This window comes from Oncorhynchus clarkii, chromosome 4 (assembly GCF_045791955.1).
Source record: "Oncorhynchus clarkii lewisi isolate Uvic-CL-2024 chromosome 4, UVic_Ocla_1.0, whole genome shotgun sequence".
Taxonomy (NCBI): Eukaryota; Metazoa; Chordata; class Actinopteri; order Salmoniformes; family Salmonidae; genus Oncorhynchus; species Oncorhynchus clarkii.
In genome coordinates, this window is record NC_092150.1 from 87,108,697 (window position 1) to 87,124,248 (window position 15,552).

The window sequence follows — 15,552 nt, forward strand, 5'->3', positions numbered from 1 at the left end:
AGAGTTGGATTTCCCACATGGAGCAGAGACCATTATTTATTATCCTGGAGAACTAGGACCTGTGACCCCCAGGTTTACAGTTGGACCTGTGACACCCGGTTTACAGTTGGACCTGTGCTGTGATCCCCGGTTTACAGTTGGACCTGTGCTGTGACCCCCGGTTTACAGTTGGACCTGTGACCCCCGGTTTACAGTTGGACCGGTGACCCCCGGTTTACAGTTGGACCGGTGACCCCCGGTTTACAGTTGGACCGGTGATCCCCGGTTTACAGTTGGACCTGTTACCCCCGGTTTACAGTTGGACCTGTGACCCCCGGTTTACAGTTGGACCTGTGCTGTGATCCCCGGTTTACAGTTGGACCTGTGACCCCCGGTTTACAGTTGGACCTGTGACCCCCGGTTTACAGTTGGACCTGTGACCCCCGGTTTACAGTTGGACCTGTGCTGTGATCCCCGGTTTACAGTTGGACCTGTGCTGTGATCCCCGGTTTACAGTTGGACCTGTGCTGTGATCCCCGGTTTACAGTTGGACCTGTGCTGTGACCCCCGGTTTACAGTTGGACCTGTGCTGTGACCCCCGGTTTACAGTTGGACCGGTGACCCCCGGTTTACAGTTGGACCGGTGACCCCCGGTTTACAGTTGGACCTGTGACCCCCGGTTTACAGTTGGACCTGTGACCCCCGGTTTACAGTTGGACCTGTGACCCCCGGTTTACAGTTGGACCTGTGATCCCCGGTTTACAGTTGGACCTGTGCTGTGATCCCCGGTTTACAGTTGGACCTGTGCTGTGATCCCCGGTTTACAGTTGGACCTGTGCTGTGATCCCCGGTTTACAGTATTTGTAAATGTACACCGCTTTTCCCTTCTACATTAGCTGCAGTGAAATGTCTCCACACATCAGAGTTCCCGTGGCAATTTCCTGTAAAGATTAGGAAAAAATGAGTAAAAAAAAATACAATTGCATGTACAGATAAATAGTTAAGCAGTTGTATTAAACAACTCCTTTGTAAGATAAATGTTTTAAAATGACACGTATGGAAACAGGTGAATTAACACTCCTCACTTAGCAGGCTCAAGCAAGCTAAAACCAACATGGTAGCAAAAACTAACTAGCGGAAATTGTTAACAAGTTAGAAATGATTTAAACACACTTTGCTGTAGGCTACTATTTACTAGTTAGCAAGAAATAACATACAGTGGGGCAAAAAAGTATTTAGTCAGCCACCAATTGTGCAAGTTCTCCCACTTAAAAAGATGAGAGGCCTGTAATTTTCATCATAGGTACACTTCAACTATGACAGACAAAATTAGAAAAACAGATTTAAAAAACATTTATTTGCAAATTATGGTGGAAAATAAGTATTTGGTCATCTACAAACAAGCAAGATTTCTGGCTCTCACAGACCTGTAACTTCTTCTTTAAGAGGCTCCTCTGTCCTCCACTTGTTACCTGTATTAATGGCACCTGTTTGAACTTGTTATCAGTATAAAAGACACCTGTCCACAACCTCAAGCAGTCACACTCCAAACTCCACTATGGCCAAGACCAAAGAGCTGTCAAAGGACACCAGAAACAAAATTGTAGACCTGCACCAGGCTGGTAAGACTGAATCTGCAATAGATAAGCAGCTTGGTTTGAAGAAATCAACTGTGGGAGCAATTATTAGGAAATGGAATACATACAAGACCACTGATAATCTCCCTCGATCTGGGGCTCCACGCAAGATCTCACCCCGTGGGGTCAAAATGATCACAAAAAATCCCAGAACCACACGGGGGGACCTAGTGACTGACCTGCAGAGAGCTGGGACCAAAGTAACAAAGCCTACCATCAGTAACACACTACGCCACCAGGGACTCAAATCCTGCAGTGCCAGACGTGTCCCCCTGCTTAAGCCAGTACATGTCCGGGCCCGTCTGAAGTTTGCTAGAGAGTATTTGGATGATCCAGAAGAAGATTGGGAGAATGTCATATGGTCAGATGAAACCAAAATATAACTTTTTGGTAAAAACTCAACTTGTGGGCTAAATAGCATCTCATTAATGTGCAAGATCCTGAGAATCAGCTGTACATGTGATGGAAGAATGCACTGTGCATGCAGAGGGTTACAATTCCATTGAAATATGCCACAAGACCTAGAATTCCCTTATATTTATCCCACAAATAAAGGTTCACTGCGTTTTGGTTGAATTTAAGCAAAATTCCCAAAATTCCTGTGCTTAAACTTCCCATGGAAAATTTCTGTAAAAAAAAGTTTCTGACCCTTTGCAACCCTAGCCATGAGACCGGGCCTGGAGTCGGCTGGAGACCCGACCTGGGGTGTGGAGTCGGCTGGAGTCACGAGACCCGACCTGGGGTGTGGAGTCGGCTGGAGTCACGAGACCCGACCTGGGGTTGTGGAGTCGGCTGGAGTCACGAGACCCGACCTGGGGTTGTGGAGTCGGCTGGAGTCACGAGACCCGACCTGGGGTTGTGGGGTCGGCTGGAGTCACGAGACCCGACCTGGGGTTGTGGGGTCGGCTGGAGTCACGAGACCCGACCTGGGGTTGTGGGGTCGGCTGGAGTCACGAGACCCGACCTGGGGTTGTGGGGTCGGCTGGAGTCACGAGACCCGACCTGGGGTTGTGGGGTCGGCTGGAGTCACGAGACCCGACCTGGGGTTGTGGGGTCGGCTGGAGTCACGAGACCCGACCTGGGGTTGTGGGGTCGGCTGGAGTCACGAGACCCGACCTGGGGTTGTGGGGTCGGCTGGAGTCACGAGACCCGACCTGGGGTCGTGGGGTCGGCTGGAGTCACGAGACCCGACCTGGGGTCGTGGGGTCGGCTGGAGTCACGAGACCCGACCTGGGGTCGTGGGGTCGGCTGGAGTCACGAGACCCGACCTGGGGTCGTGGGGTCGGCTGGAGTCACGAAACCCGACCTGTGGTCGTGGGGTCGGCTGGAGTCACGAAACCCAATCTGGGGTCGTGGGGTCGGCTGGAGTCACGAAACCCAATCTGGGGTCGTGGGGTCGGCTGGAGTCACGAGACCCAATCTGGGGTCGTGGGGTCGGCTGGAGTCACGAGACTCAGCCTGGGGTCGTGGGGTCGGCTGGAGTCACGAGACCCGACCTGGGGTCGTGGGGTCGGCTGGCAGTTGGAATGAAACTTTATCAAATCAACATTGGAACACTTCATCAGAATGACAATTGTTAATTTTGTGTTGCTTCCTAGGTTACGGCGGTTCCCATGGAGCGGTACTGTGACGACCGCAGCGCTGAGTACGAGTGGCAGGAGACGAGGGCCGGAGGGGGCATGGCCGCCAAGCACTGCTTCCTGTACGGCTCCCTTGATCTGGCCTCTGATTGGATGTCCCGAGCCAACACTTTCTACCCACGATGCCCTGGGGGAGTGATGGCGCTCTACCCCCGGCATGGCTGGTCCTACATCAGAATACCAGGTACAGAAACGCAGTGTGTGTGCGTGCGCATTGGTTTGTTTCGGTGTATTTGCGTTGAAATTAAAAGTCAGAGGAAACACTTTCGCTGCTCTGGAATCAGACCACACAGAGCCCTCTGTTCCCTACCCCTGTAGTGTGTCTGTTCCCTACCCCTGTAGTGTGTGTCTGTTCCCTACTCCTGTAGTGTGTCTGTTCCCTACTCCTGTAGTGTGTCTGTTCCCTACTCCTGTAGTGTGTCTGTTCCCTACTCCTGTAGTGTGTCTGTTCCCTACTCCTGTAGTGTGTCTGTTCCCTACTCCTGTAGTGTGTCTGTTCCCTACTCCTGTAGTGTGTCTGTTCCCTACTCCTGTAGTGTGTCTGTTCCCTACTCCTGTAGTGTGTCTGTTCCCTACTCCTGTAGTGTGTCTGTTCCCTACTCCTGTAGTGTGTGTCTGTTCCCTACTCCTGTAGTGTGTCTGTTCCCTACTCCTGTAGTGTATCTGTTCCCTACTCCTGTAGTGTATCTGTTCCCTACTCCTGTAGTGTGTCTGTTCCCTACTCCTGTAGTGTGTCTGTTCCCTACTCCTGTAGTGTGTCTGTTCCCTACCCCTGTAGTGTGTCTGTTCCCTACTCCTGTAGTGTGTCTGTTCCCTACTCCTGTAGTGTGTCTGTTCCCTACCCCTGTAGTGTGTCTGTTCCCTACCCCTGTAGTGTGTCTGTTCCCTACCCCTGTAGTGTGTGTCTGTTCCCTACTCCTGTAGTGTGTCTGTTCCCTACTCCTGTAGTGTGTCTGTTCCCTACCCCTGTAGTGTGTCTGTTCCCTACCCCTGTAGTGTGTCTGTTCCCTACCCCTGTAGTGTGTCTGTTCCCTACTCCTGTAGTGTGTGTCTGTTCCCTACTCCTGTAGTGTGTCTGTTCCCTACCCCTGTAGTGTGTCTGTTCCCTACTCCTGTAGTGTGTGTCTGTTCCCTACTCCTGTAGTGTGTCTGTTCCCTACTCCCTACTCCTGTAGTGTGTGTCTGTTCCCTACTCCTGTAGTGTGTCTGTTCCCTACTCCTGTAGTGTGTCTGTTCCCTACCCCTGTAGTGTGTGTCTGTTCCCTACTGCTGTAGTGTGTGTCTGTTCACTACTCCTGTAGTGTATCTGTTCCCTACTCCTGTAGTGTGTCTGTTCCCTACTCCTGTAGTGTGTCTGTTCCCTACTCCTGTAGTGTGTCTGTTCCCTACTCCTGTAGTGTGTCTGTTCCCTACTCCTGTAGTGTGTCTGTTCCCTACTCCTGTAGTGTGTCTGTTCCCTACTCCTGTAGTGTGTCTGTTCCCTACTCCTGTAGTGTGTCTGTTCCCTACTCCTGTAGTGTGTCTGTTCCCTACTCCTGTAGTGTGTCTGTTCCCTACTCCTGTAGTGTGTCTGTTCCCTACTCCTGTAGTGTGTCTGTTCCCTACTCTTGTAGTGTGTGTCTGTTCCCTACTCCTGTAGTGTGTCTGTTCCCTACTCCTGTAGTGTGTCTGTTCCCTACTCCTGTAGTGTGTCTGTTCCCTACTCCTGTAGTGTGTGTCTGTTCCCTACTCCTGTAGTGTGTGTCTGTTCCCTACTCCTGTAGTGTGTGTCTGTTCCCTACTCCTGTAGTGTGTGTCTGTTCCCTACTCCTGTAGTGTGTGTCTGTTCCCTACTCCTGTAGTGTGTGTCTGTTCCCTACTCCTGTAGTGTGTCTGTTCCCTACCCCTGTAGTGTGTCTGTGCCCTACTCCTGTAGTGTGTGTCTGTGCCCTACTCCTGTAGTGTGTGTCTGTGCCCTACTCCTGTAGTGTGTCTGTTCCCTACCCCTGTAGTGTGTCTGTTCCCTACCCCTGTAGTGTGTCTGTTCCCTACCCCTGTAGTGTGTCTGTTCCCTACCCCTGTAGTGTGTCTGTTCCCTACCCCTGTAGTGTGTCTGTGCCCTACCCCTGTAGTGTGTCTGTTCCCTACTCCTGTAGTGTGTGTCTGTTCCCTACCCCTGTAGTGTGTCTGTTCCCTACCCCTGTAGTGTGTGTCTGTTCCCTACCCCTGTAGTGTGTGTCTGTTCCCTACTCCTGTAGTGTGTCTGTTCCCTACTCCTGTAGTGTGTGTCTGTTCCCTACCCCTGTAGTGTGTGTCTGTTCCCTACCCCTGTAGTGTGTGTCTGTTCCCTACTCCTGTAGTGTGTCTGTTCCCTACTCCTGTAGTGTGTCTGTTCCCTACTCCTGTAGTGTGTCTGTTCCCTACTCCTGTAGTGTGTCTGTTCCCTACCCCTGTAGTGTGTCTGTTCCCTACCCCTGTAGTGTGTCTGTTCCCTACCCCTGTAGTGTGTGTCTGTTCCCTACTCCTGTAGTGTGTCTGTTCCCTACTCCTGTAGTGTGTCTGTTCCCTACTCCTTACTCCTGTAGTGTGTCTGTTCCCTACCCCTGTAGTGTGTCTGTTCCCTACCCCTGTAGTGTGTCTGTTCCCTACCCCTGTAGTGTGTGTCTGTTCCCTACCCCTGTAGTGTGTGTCTGTTCCCTACTCCTGTAGTGTGTCTGTTCCCTACTCCTGTAGTGTGTCTGTTCCCTACTCCTGTAGTGTATCTGTTCCCTACTCCTGTAGTGTGTCTGTTCCCTACTCCTGTAGTGTGTCTGTTCCCTACTCCTGTAGTGTATCTGTTCCCTATTCCTGTAGTGTATCTGTTCCCTACCCCTGTAGTGTGTGTCTGTTCCCTACTCCTGTAGTGTGTCTGTTCCCTACTCCTGTAGTGTGTCTGTTCCCTACTCCTGTAGTGTGTCTGTTCCCTACTCCTGTAGTGTATCTGTTCCCTACCCCTGTAGTGTATCTGTTCCCTACTCCTTACCCCTGTAGTGTGTCTGTTCCCTACCCCTGTAGTGTGTCTGTTCCCTACCCCTGCAGTGTGTGTCTGTTCCCTACCCCTGTAGTGTGTCTGTTCCCTACTCCTGTAGTGTGTGTCTGTTCCCTACTCCTGTAGTGTGTCTGTTCCCTACTCCTGTAGTGTGTCTGTTCCCTACTCCTGTAGTGTGTCTGTTCCCTACTCCTGTAGTGTGTCTGTTCCCTACTCCTGTAGTGTGTCTGTTCCCTACTCCTGTAGTGTGTCTGTTCCCTACTCCTGTAGTGTGTCTGTTCCCTACTCCTGTAGTGTGTCTGTTCCCTACTCCTGTAGTGTGTCTGTTCCCTACTCCTGTAGTGTGTCTGTTCCCTACCCCTGTAGTGTGTCTGTTCCCTACCCCTGTAGTGTGTCTGTTCCCTACCCCTGTAGTGTGTCTGTTCCCTACTCCTGTAGTGTGTCTGTTCCCTACCCCTGTAGTGTGTGTCTGTTCCCTACCCCTGTAGTGTGTCTGTTCCCTACCCCTGTAGTGTGTCTGTTCCCTACCCCTGTAGTGTGTCTGTTCCCTACTCCTGTAGTGTGTGTCTGTTCCCTACTCCTGTAGTGTGTCTGTTCCCTACTCCTGTAGTGTGTCTGTTCCCTACTCCTGTAGTGTGTCTGTTCCCTTCTCCTGTAGTGTGTCTGTTCCCTACCCCTGTAGTGTGTCTGTTCCCTACCCCTGTAGTGTGTCTGTTCCCTACCCCTGTAGTGTGTGTCTGTTCCCTACTCCTGTAGTGTGTGTCTGTTCCCTACTCCTGTAGTGTGTCTGTTCCCTACTCCCTACTCCTGTAGTGTGTCTGTTCCCTACCCCTGTAGTGTGTCTGTTCCCTACCCCTGTAGTGTGTCTGTTCCCTACCCCTGTAGTGTGTCTGTTCCCTACCCCTGTAGTGTGTCTGTTCCCTACCCCTGTAGTGTGTCTGTTCCCTACCCCTGTAGTGTGTCTGTTCCCTACCCCTGTAGTGTGTCTGTTCCCTACCCCTGTAGTGTGTCTGTTCCCTACCCCTGTAGTGTGTCTGTTCCCTACCCCTGTAGTGTGTCTGTTCCCTACCCCTGTAGTGTGTCTGTTCCCTACCCCTGTAGTGTGTCTGTTCCCTACCACTGTAGTGTGTCTGTTCCCTACCACTGTAGTGTGTCTGTTCCCTACTCCTGTAGTGTGTCTGTGCCCTACCCCTGTAGTGTGTCTGTGCCCTACTCCTGTAGTGTGTCTGTTCCCTACTCCTGTAGTGTGTCTGTTCCCTACTGCTGTAGTGTGTGTCTGTTCACTACTCCTGTAGTGTATCTGTTCCCTACTCCTGTAGTGTGTCTGTTCCCTACTCCTGTAGTGTGTCTGTTCCCTACTCCTGTAGTGTGTCTGTTCCCTACTCCTGTAGTGTGTCTGTTCCCTACTCCTGTAGTGTGTCTGTTCCCTACTCCTGTAGTGTGTCTGTTCCCTACTCCTGTAGTGTGTCTGTTCCCTACTCCTGTAGTGTGTCTGTTCCCTACTCTTGTAGTGTGTGTCTGTTCCCTACTCCTGTAGTGTGTGTCTGTTCCCTACTCCTGTAGTGTGTCTGTTCCCTACTCCTGTAGTGTGTCTGTTCCCTACTCCTGTAGTGTGTGTCTGTTCCCTACTCCTGTAGTGTGTGTCTGTTCCCTACTCCTGTAGTGTGTGTCTGTTCCCTACTCCTGTAGTGTGTGTCTGTTCCCTACTCCTGTAGTGTGTGTCTGTTCCCTACTCCTGTAGTGTGTCTGTTCCCTACTCCTGTAGTGTGTCTGTTCCCTACTCCTGTAGTGTCTGTGCCCTACTCCTGTAGTGTGTCTGTTCCCTACCCCTGTAGTGTGTCTGTTCCCTACCCCTGTAGTGTGTCTGTTCCCTACCCCTGTAGTGTGTCTGTTCCCTACTCCTGTAGTGTGTCTGTGCCCTACTCCTGTAGTGTGTGTCTGTGCCCTACTCCTGTAGTGTGTGTCTGTGCCCTACTCCTGTAGTGTGTGTCTGTGCCCTACTCCTGTAGTGTGTCTGTTCCCTACCCCTGTAGTGTGTCTGTTCCCTACCCCTGTAGTGTGTCTGTTCCCTACCCCTGTAGTGTGTCTGTTCCCTACCCCTGTAGTGTGTCTGTTCCCTACCACTGTAGTGTGTCTGTTCCCTACCACTGTAGTGTGTCTGTTCCCTACTCCTGTAGTGTGTCTGTTCCCTACTCCTGTAGTGTGTCTGTTCCCTACTCCTGTAGTGTGTCTGTTCCCTACTCCTGTAGTGTGTCTGTTCCCTACTCCTGTAGTGTGTCTGTTCCCTACTCCTGTAGTGTGTCTGTTCCCTACTCCTGTAGTTTGTCTGTTCCCTACCCCTGTAGTGTGTGTCTGTTCCCTACTCCTGTAGTGTGTCTGTTCCCTACCCCTGTAGTGTGTCTGTTCCCTACCCCTGTAGTGTGTCTGTTCCCTACTCCTGTAGTGTGTCTGTTCCCTACTCCTGTAGTGTGTCTGTTCCCTACTCCTGTAGTGTGTCTGTTCCCTACTCCTGTAGTGTGTCTGTTCCCTACTCCTGTAGTGTGTCTGTTCCCTACCCCTGTAGTGTGTCTGTTCCCTACCCCTGTAGTGTGTCTGTTCCCTACCCCTGTAGTGTGTCTGTTCCCTACCCCTGTAGTGTGTGTCTGTTCCCTACTCCTGTAGTGTGTGTCTGTTCCCTACTCCTGTAGTGTGTCTGTTCCCTACTCCCTACTCCTGTAGTGTGTCTGTTCCCTACCCCTGTAGTGTGTCTGTTCCCTACCCCTGTAGTGTGTCTGTTCCCTACCCCTGTAGTGTGTCTGTTCCCTACCCCTGTAGTGTGTCTGTTCCCTACCCCTGTAGTGTGTCTGTTCCCTACCCCTGTAGTGTGTCTGTTCCCTACCCCTGTAGTGTGTCTGTTCCCTACCACTGTAGTGTGTCTGTTCCCTACCACTGTAGTGTGTCTGTTCCCTACTCCTGTAGTGTGTCTGTGCCCTACCCCTGTAGTGTGTCTGTGCCCTACTCCTGTAGTGTATCTGTTCCCTACCCCTGTAGTGTGTCTGTTCCCTACTCCTGTAGTGTGTCTGTTCCCTACTCCTGTAGTGTGTCTGTTCCCTACTCCTGTAGTGTGTCTGTTCCCTACTCCTGTAGTGTGTCTGTTCCCTACTCCTGTAGTGTGTGTCTGTTCCCTACTCCTGTAGTGTGTGTCTGTTCCCTACTCCTGTAGTGTGTCTGTTCCCTACTCCTGTAGTGTGTCTGTTCCCTACTCCTGTGGTGCGTGTCTGTTCCCTACTCCTGTAGTGTGTCTGTTCCCTACTCCTGTAGTGTGTGTCTGTTCCCTACTCCTGTAGTGTGTCTGTTCCCTACTCCTGTAGTGTGTGTCTGTTCCCTACTCCTGTAGTGTGTCTGTTCCCTACCCCTGTAGTGTGTCTGTTCCCTACCCCTGTAGTGTGTGTCTGTTCCCTACCCCTGTAGTGTGTGTCTGTTCCCTACCCCTGTAGTGTGTGTCTGTTCCCTACCCCTGTAGTGTGTGTCTGTTCCCTACCCCTGTAGTGTGTCTGTTCCCTACCCCTGTAGTGTGTCTGTTCCCTACCCCTGTAGTGTGTGTCTGTTCCCTACTCCTGTAGTGTGTCTGTTCCCTACTCCTGTAGTGTGTCTGTTCCCTACTCCTGTAGTGTGTCTGTTCCCTACTCCTGTAGTGTGTCTGTTCCCTACCCCTGTAGTGTGTGTCTGTTCCCTACCCCTGTAGTGTGTCTGTTCCCTACCCCTGTAGTGTGTCTGTTCCCTACCCCTGTAGTGTGTCTGTTCCCTACCCCTGTAGTGTGTCTGTTCCCTACCCCTGTAGTGTGTCTGTTCCCTACCCCTGTAGTGTGTCTGTTCCCTACCCCTGTAGTGTGTCTGTTCCCTACCCCTGTAGTGTGTGTCTGTTCCCTACTCCCTACCCCTGTAGTGTGTGTCTGTTCCCTACTCCCTACCCCTGTAGTGTGTCTGTTCCCTACCCCTGTAGTGTGTCTGTTCCCTACTCCCTACCCCTGTAGTGTGTCTGTTCCCTACTCCTGTAGTGTGTGTCTGTTCCCTACCCCTGTAGTGTGTCTGTTCCCTACTCCTGTAGTGTATATGTTCCCTACTCCCTGCCCCTGTAGTGTGTCTGTTCCCTACCCCTGTAGTGTGTGTCTGTTCCCTACCCCTGTAGTGTGTGTCTGTTCCCTACTCCTGTAGTGTGTGTCTGTTCCCTACTCCTGTAGTGTGTCTGTGCCCTACTCCTGTAGTGTGTGTCTGTTCCCTACTCCTGTAGTGTGTGTCTGTTCCCTACTCCTGTAGTGTGTCTGTTCCCTACTCCTGTAGTGTGTCTGTTCCCTACTCCTGTAGTGTGTCTGTTCCCTACTCCTGTAGTGTGTCTGTTCCCTACTCCTGTAGTGTGTCTGTTCCCTACTCCTGTAGTGTGTCTGTTCCCTACTCCTGTAGTGTGTCTGTTCCCTACCCCTGTAGTGTGTCTGTTCCCTACCCCTGTAGTGTGTCTGTTCCCTACCCCTGTAGTGTGTCTGTTCCCTACTCCTGTAGTGTGTCTGTTCCCTACCCCTGTAGTGTGTGTCTGTTCCCTACTCCTGTAGTGTGTGTCTGTTCCCTACTCCTGTAGTGTGTGTCTGTTCCCTACTCCTGTAGTGTGTCTGTGCCCTACTCCTGTAGTGTGTGTCTGTGCCCTACTCCTGTAGTGTGTGTCTGTTCCCTACTCCTGTAGTGTGTCTGTTCCCTACTCCTGTAGTGTGTCTGTTCCCTACTCCTGTAGTGTGTCTGTTCCCTACTCCTGTAGTGTGTCTGTTCCCTACTCCTGTAGTGTGTCTGTTCCCTACTCCTGTAGTGTGTCTGTTCCCTACTCCTGTAGTGTGTCTGTTCCCTACTCCTGTAGTGTGTCTGTTCCCTACCCCTGTAGTGTGTCTGTTCCCTACCCCTGTAGTGTGTCTGTTCCCTACTCCTGTAGTGTGTCTGTTCCCTACCCCTGTAGTGTGTGTCTGTTCCCTACTCCTGTAGTGTGTCTGTTCCCTACTCCTGTAGTGTGTCTGTTCCCTACCCCTGTAGTGTGTCTGTTCCCTACTCCTGTAGTGTGTCTGTTCCCTACCCCTGTAGTGTGTCTGTTCCCTACTCCTGTAGTGTGTGTCTGTTCCCTACTCCTGTAGTGTGTCTGTTCCCTACTCCTTACTCCTGTAGCGTGTCTGTTCCCTACTCCTGTAGCGTGTCTGTTCCCTACTCCTGTAGTGTGTCTGTTCCCTACCCCTGTAGTGTGTCTGTTCCCTACCCCTGTAGTGTGTCTGTTCCCTACCCCTGTAGTGTGTCTGTTCCCTACCCCTGTAGTGTGTCTGTTCCCTACCCCTGTAGTGTGTCTGTTCCCTACCCCTGTAGTGTGTCTGTGCCCTACCCCTGTAGTGTGTCTGTGCCCTACTCCTGTAGTGTATCTGTTCCCTACTCCCTACCCCTGTAGTGTGTCTGTTCCCTACCCCTGTAGTGTGTCTGTGCCCTACTCCTGTAGTGTATCTGTTCCCTACTCCCTACCCCTGTAGTGTGTCTGTTCCCTACCCCTGTAGTGTGTGTCTGTTCCCTACTCCCTACCCCTGTAGTGTGTCTGTTCCCTACTCCTGTAGTGTGTCTGTTCCCTACTCCTGTAGTGTGTATGTTCCCTACTCCTGTAGTGTGTATGTTCCCTACTCCTGTAGTGTGTCTGTTCCCTACCCCTGTAGTGTGTGTCTGTTCCCTACTCCCTACCCCTGTAGTGTGTCTGTTCCCTACTCCCTACCCCTGTAGTGTGTCTGTTCCCTACCCCTGTAGTGTGTCTGTTCCCTACCCCTGTAGTGTGTCTGTCCCCTACCCCTGTAGTGTGTCTGTTCCCTACCCCTGTAGTGTGTGTCTGTTCCCTACTCCCTACCCCTGTAGTGTGTGTCTGTTCCCTACTCCCTACCCCTGTAGTGTGTCTGTTCCCTACCCCTGTAGTGTGTGTCTGTTCCCTACCCCTGTAGTGTGTCTGTTCCCTACTCCCTACCCCTGTAGTGTGTCTGTTCCCTACTCCTGTAGTGTGTGTCTGTTCCCTAACCCTGTAGTGTGTGTCTGTTCCCTACCCCTGAAGTGTGTGTCTGTTCCCTACCCCTGTAGTGTGTCTGTTCCCTACTCCTGTAGTGTGTCTGTTCCCTACCCCTGTAGTGTGTCTGTTCCCTACCCCTGTAGTGTGTCTGTTCCCTACTCCTGTAGTGTGTGTCTGTTCCCTACTCCTGTAGTGTGTGGTAGGGGGGAAGCCTCCTCTGTTCCCTACTAACCAGGGAGAGTAAAGACCGTGGGAGGACCACAGCTAAGCAGGAGAGGGATAGCCTGGGTCAGGGGTTGAGACAGAACTAATATAGAACCATCCTGTCACGGTCCTGTCACTTCCAGGGTGTGCGTGTCACTGCTAAACCTCAGCCTCGTGATGAAAACGTGTAGAGGATAGTGGAGACCTGCTACGCTCTGCGTCTTTATGACAGAGCTGCTTCTGGAGGTCAGAGAGGTCACATGACCGATGTGTAGTGAGGGCTAAAGGTTTACTTCCACTCTCACAGACCTGGCAACCCTGCACTTTATATCATGATGATGTCTCACTTTTGCTGTGGACTCCTATTGCTTTTATCTGACTGTCTTTGGCCGTGGGAATGGGGTGTGTGTGTGTGTGTGTGTGTGTGTGAGAACAGGCTAAGAGCTTGTGAAGTTTTCGGGAAAAAGGACAAAGTGAGGAAGTTTGAAGTTTAACCATTGGTCATTGTTCCAGTGCTTAGGTAATGGTAATATACTGTACAGTACTGTGTGTTTGTGGCTCAGAACAGTGTCCTTCACAAAGCAGCTCTGTATTCAGACTCGTAGTGAGGTCTTCTCACCTTGCGCAGAAAGTCTCTCTCTATCTCACCTCTCTCTCTCACCTCTATCGCACCTCTCCCTCTCTCTCTCTCTCTCTCTATCTCTTCTCTCTCTCACCTCTCTCTCACCTCGCTCTCTTCTCTCTCTCTCACCTCGCTCTCTTCTCTCTCTCACCTCTCGCTCTCTCACCTCTCTCACCTCGCTCTCTTCTCTCTCTCACCTCGCTCTCTTCTCTCTCTCTCACCTCGCTCTCTCTCACCTCTCGCTCTCTCTCACCTCTCGCTCTCTCTCACCTCTCGCTCTCTCTCACCTCTCGCTCTCTCTCACCTCTCGCTCTCTCTCACCTCTCGCTCTCTCTCACCTCTCGCTCTCTCTCCCTCTCTCTCTCACCTCTCGCTCTCACATCTCCCAGCTCTTTCTCTCAGCTCTCTCTCTCGCTCTCACCTCTCCCAGCTCTCTCTCTCACCTCTCCCAGCTCTCTCTCTCTCACCTCTCCCAGCTCTCTCTCTCACCTCTCCCCCTGTCTCACCTCTCTCCCTGCCCCACACCTTTTTGAACTAATGACTGCTATGATGAATGTTTGTTTGTTTGCATGACGTGAGCCACTTACCAGTATCGGTCAAGAAATGTAGTCATGTAGCGTTCGGTTGGACAAAACAAAGACGCCAGTGGCTTGAGTTGTTGATGATGATTTGATGAAATAGTTTTGATCATAAAATGAAAGACTTGTTTGGTGAACATTAGGCCTGGTGTCAAAGGTCACGTCTTTGTACTGTCTATCTCTGTGTACTCTTACCTGTTGAGGGACATGAACGGCGAGGCTTCAGTATTTACTATTCATTTATAAACAGAGTCAAATGTGACCCTAAAGGGCGATTCAAAGTTGTCCCCACAGCTGATGCTGGAAAGCACCAGAAAGAAACATTTCTGTGCAACGTTCCTAACGAGGACCTGGCTAAAACACCCTGTTGTTGTCTGTGTGGCGTCTGTCACGGTGCGTTAGGAGGAACAATGCTTCCTAAATGACTGGTCTCTCACTATAGCTTCTGTTTATTGTGGGAGCCTGCGCTGTAAGCTAGGAGGCAAGTGTGTGTGTGTGTGTATGTGTGTGTCTTTCTGTCTGTCTGTGAGGGCTGTGGGAAACAGTATTGTCTTCCTGTCCCTTCAAGAATCTCCGCTCTCCACTAAAAAGACCGGAAACCTCCCTGGCCTTCTGAGAGAGAGAGACACACACGCACACACACACACCGAGAGAGAGGCAGAAACAACACGGTCAGGCAGCTAGCCTAGCGCTGTTAGCTACATCATTGTTTACTGTCTGACTGGCTGGAGGCCTGTACTTGATGCTAACTTTAGTTCCATCCTACACGCTAGCTTATCCAGGTCCTGGGCAGGGTATTAGTAAAACCAGGTGTTTCGGAAAAGGGTTGAAACAGAATCCAGCAGGAGGCCAGCTCAGCTAGGTTTGGCCACCCCTGAAGCCCCATTTGCTCCTCATCAGGCCTACAGGGGGCGACCTTACCCACATTATGCCTGTCTGGCCCACTGGGTCTGGATTTGGGGTCTGGAGGGAAAACACAAAGTGTAGGTCTCTCTCTCTGTCTCTTCACCAGAGTTGGGCCTGACTTGACAAAGACCTGCCTGTGTGTAATATATCTTAAGGACAGGCTTCACAGTGCGCTGTTCCGTTCTGCTCTGTTCCGCTCTGCTACATTCTGTTCCTCTCCGCTCTGCTCTGTTCCGCTCTGCTACGTTCTGTTCCGCTCCGCTCTGCTCTGCTCCGCTCTGTTCCGCTCTGCTCTGTTCTGCTCTGTTCTGCTCTGTTCCGCTCTGTTCCGCTCTGCTCTGCTCTGTTCCGCTCTGCTCTGTTCTGCTCCGCTCTGCTCCGCTCCGCTCTGTTCTGTTCTGCTCTGTTCTGTTCTGTTCTGCTCCGATCTGTTCTGCTCTGCTCTGTTCCGCTCTGCTCTGTTCTGTTCCGCTCTGCTCTGTTCCGCTCTGCTCTGTTCCGCTCTGTTCTGCTCTGTTCCGCTCTGCTCTGTTCCGCTCTGCTCTGTTCCGCTCTGTTCAGCTCCGCTCTGTTCCGCTCTGTTCTGCTCCGCTCTGTTCCGCTCTGCTCTGTTCCGCTCCGCTCTGTTCCGCTCCGCTCTGTTCAGCTCTGCTCTGTTCCGCTCTGCTCTGTTCCGCTCTGTTCTGCTCTGCTCTGTTCTGCTCCGTTCTGTTCTGCTCCGATCTGTTCTGCTCCGCTCTGTTCCGCTCTGTTCCGCTCTGCTCTGTTCCGCTCTGTCCTGCTCTGCTCTGTTCCGCTCTGTTCTGCTCTGTTCTGTTCTGCTCTGTTCTGTTCTGCTCCGATCTGTTCTGCTCCGCTCTGTTCCGCTCTGCTCTGCTCTGTTCTGCTCCGCTCTGTTCCGCTCTGCTCTGTTCCGCTCTGTTCTGCTCCGCT

General features: G+C 51.8%; 1 protein-coding gene across 3 annotated transcripts in view; it reads left to right on the plus strand.

Moving 5' to 3' along the window:
* The window catches only part of LOC139407409 (INO80 complex ATPase subunit), a 97,712-nt gene that overhangs the window by 42,658 nt on the left and 39,502 nt on the right, over positions 1–15,552 (plus strand). For all 3 annotated transcript variants that reach the window (XM_071151168.1, XM_071151171.1, XM_071151170.1), the window contains one exon: positions 3,215–3,440. In XM_071151168.1, the coding sequence (XP_071007269.1) occupies positions 3,215–3,440 (226 nt within the window). The remainder of the gene's footprint in view (positions 1–3,214; positions 3,441–15,552) is intronic.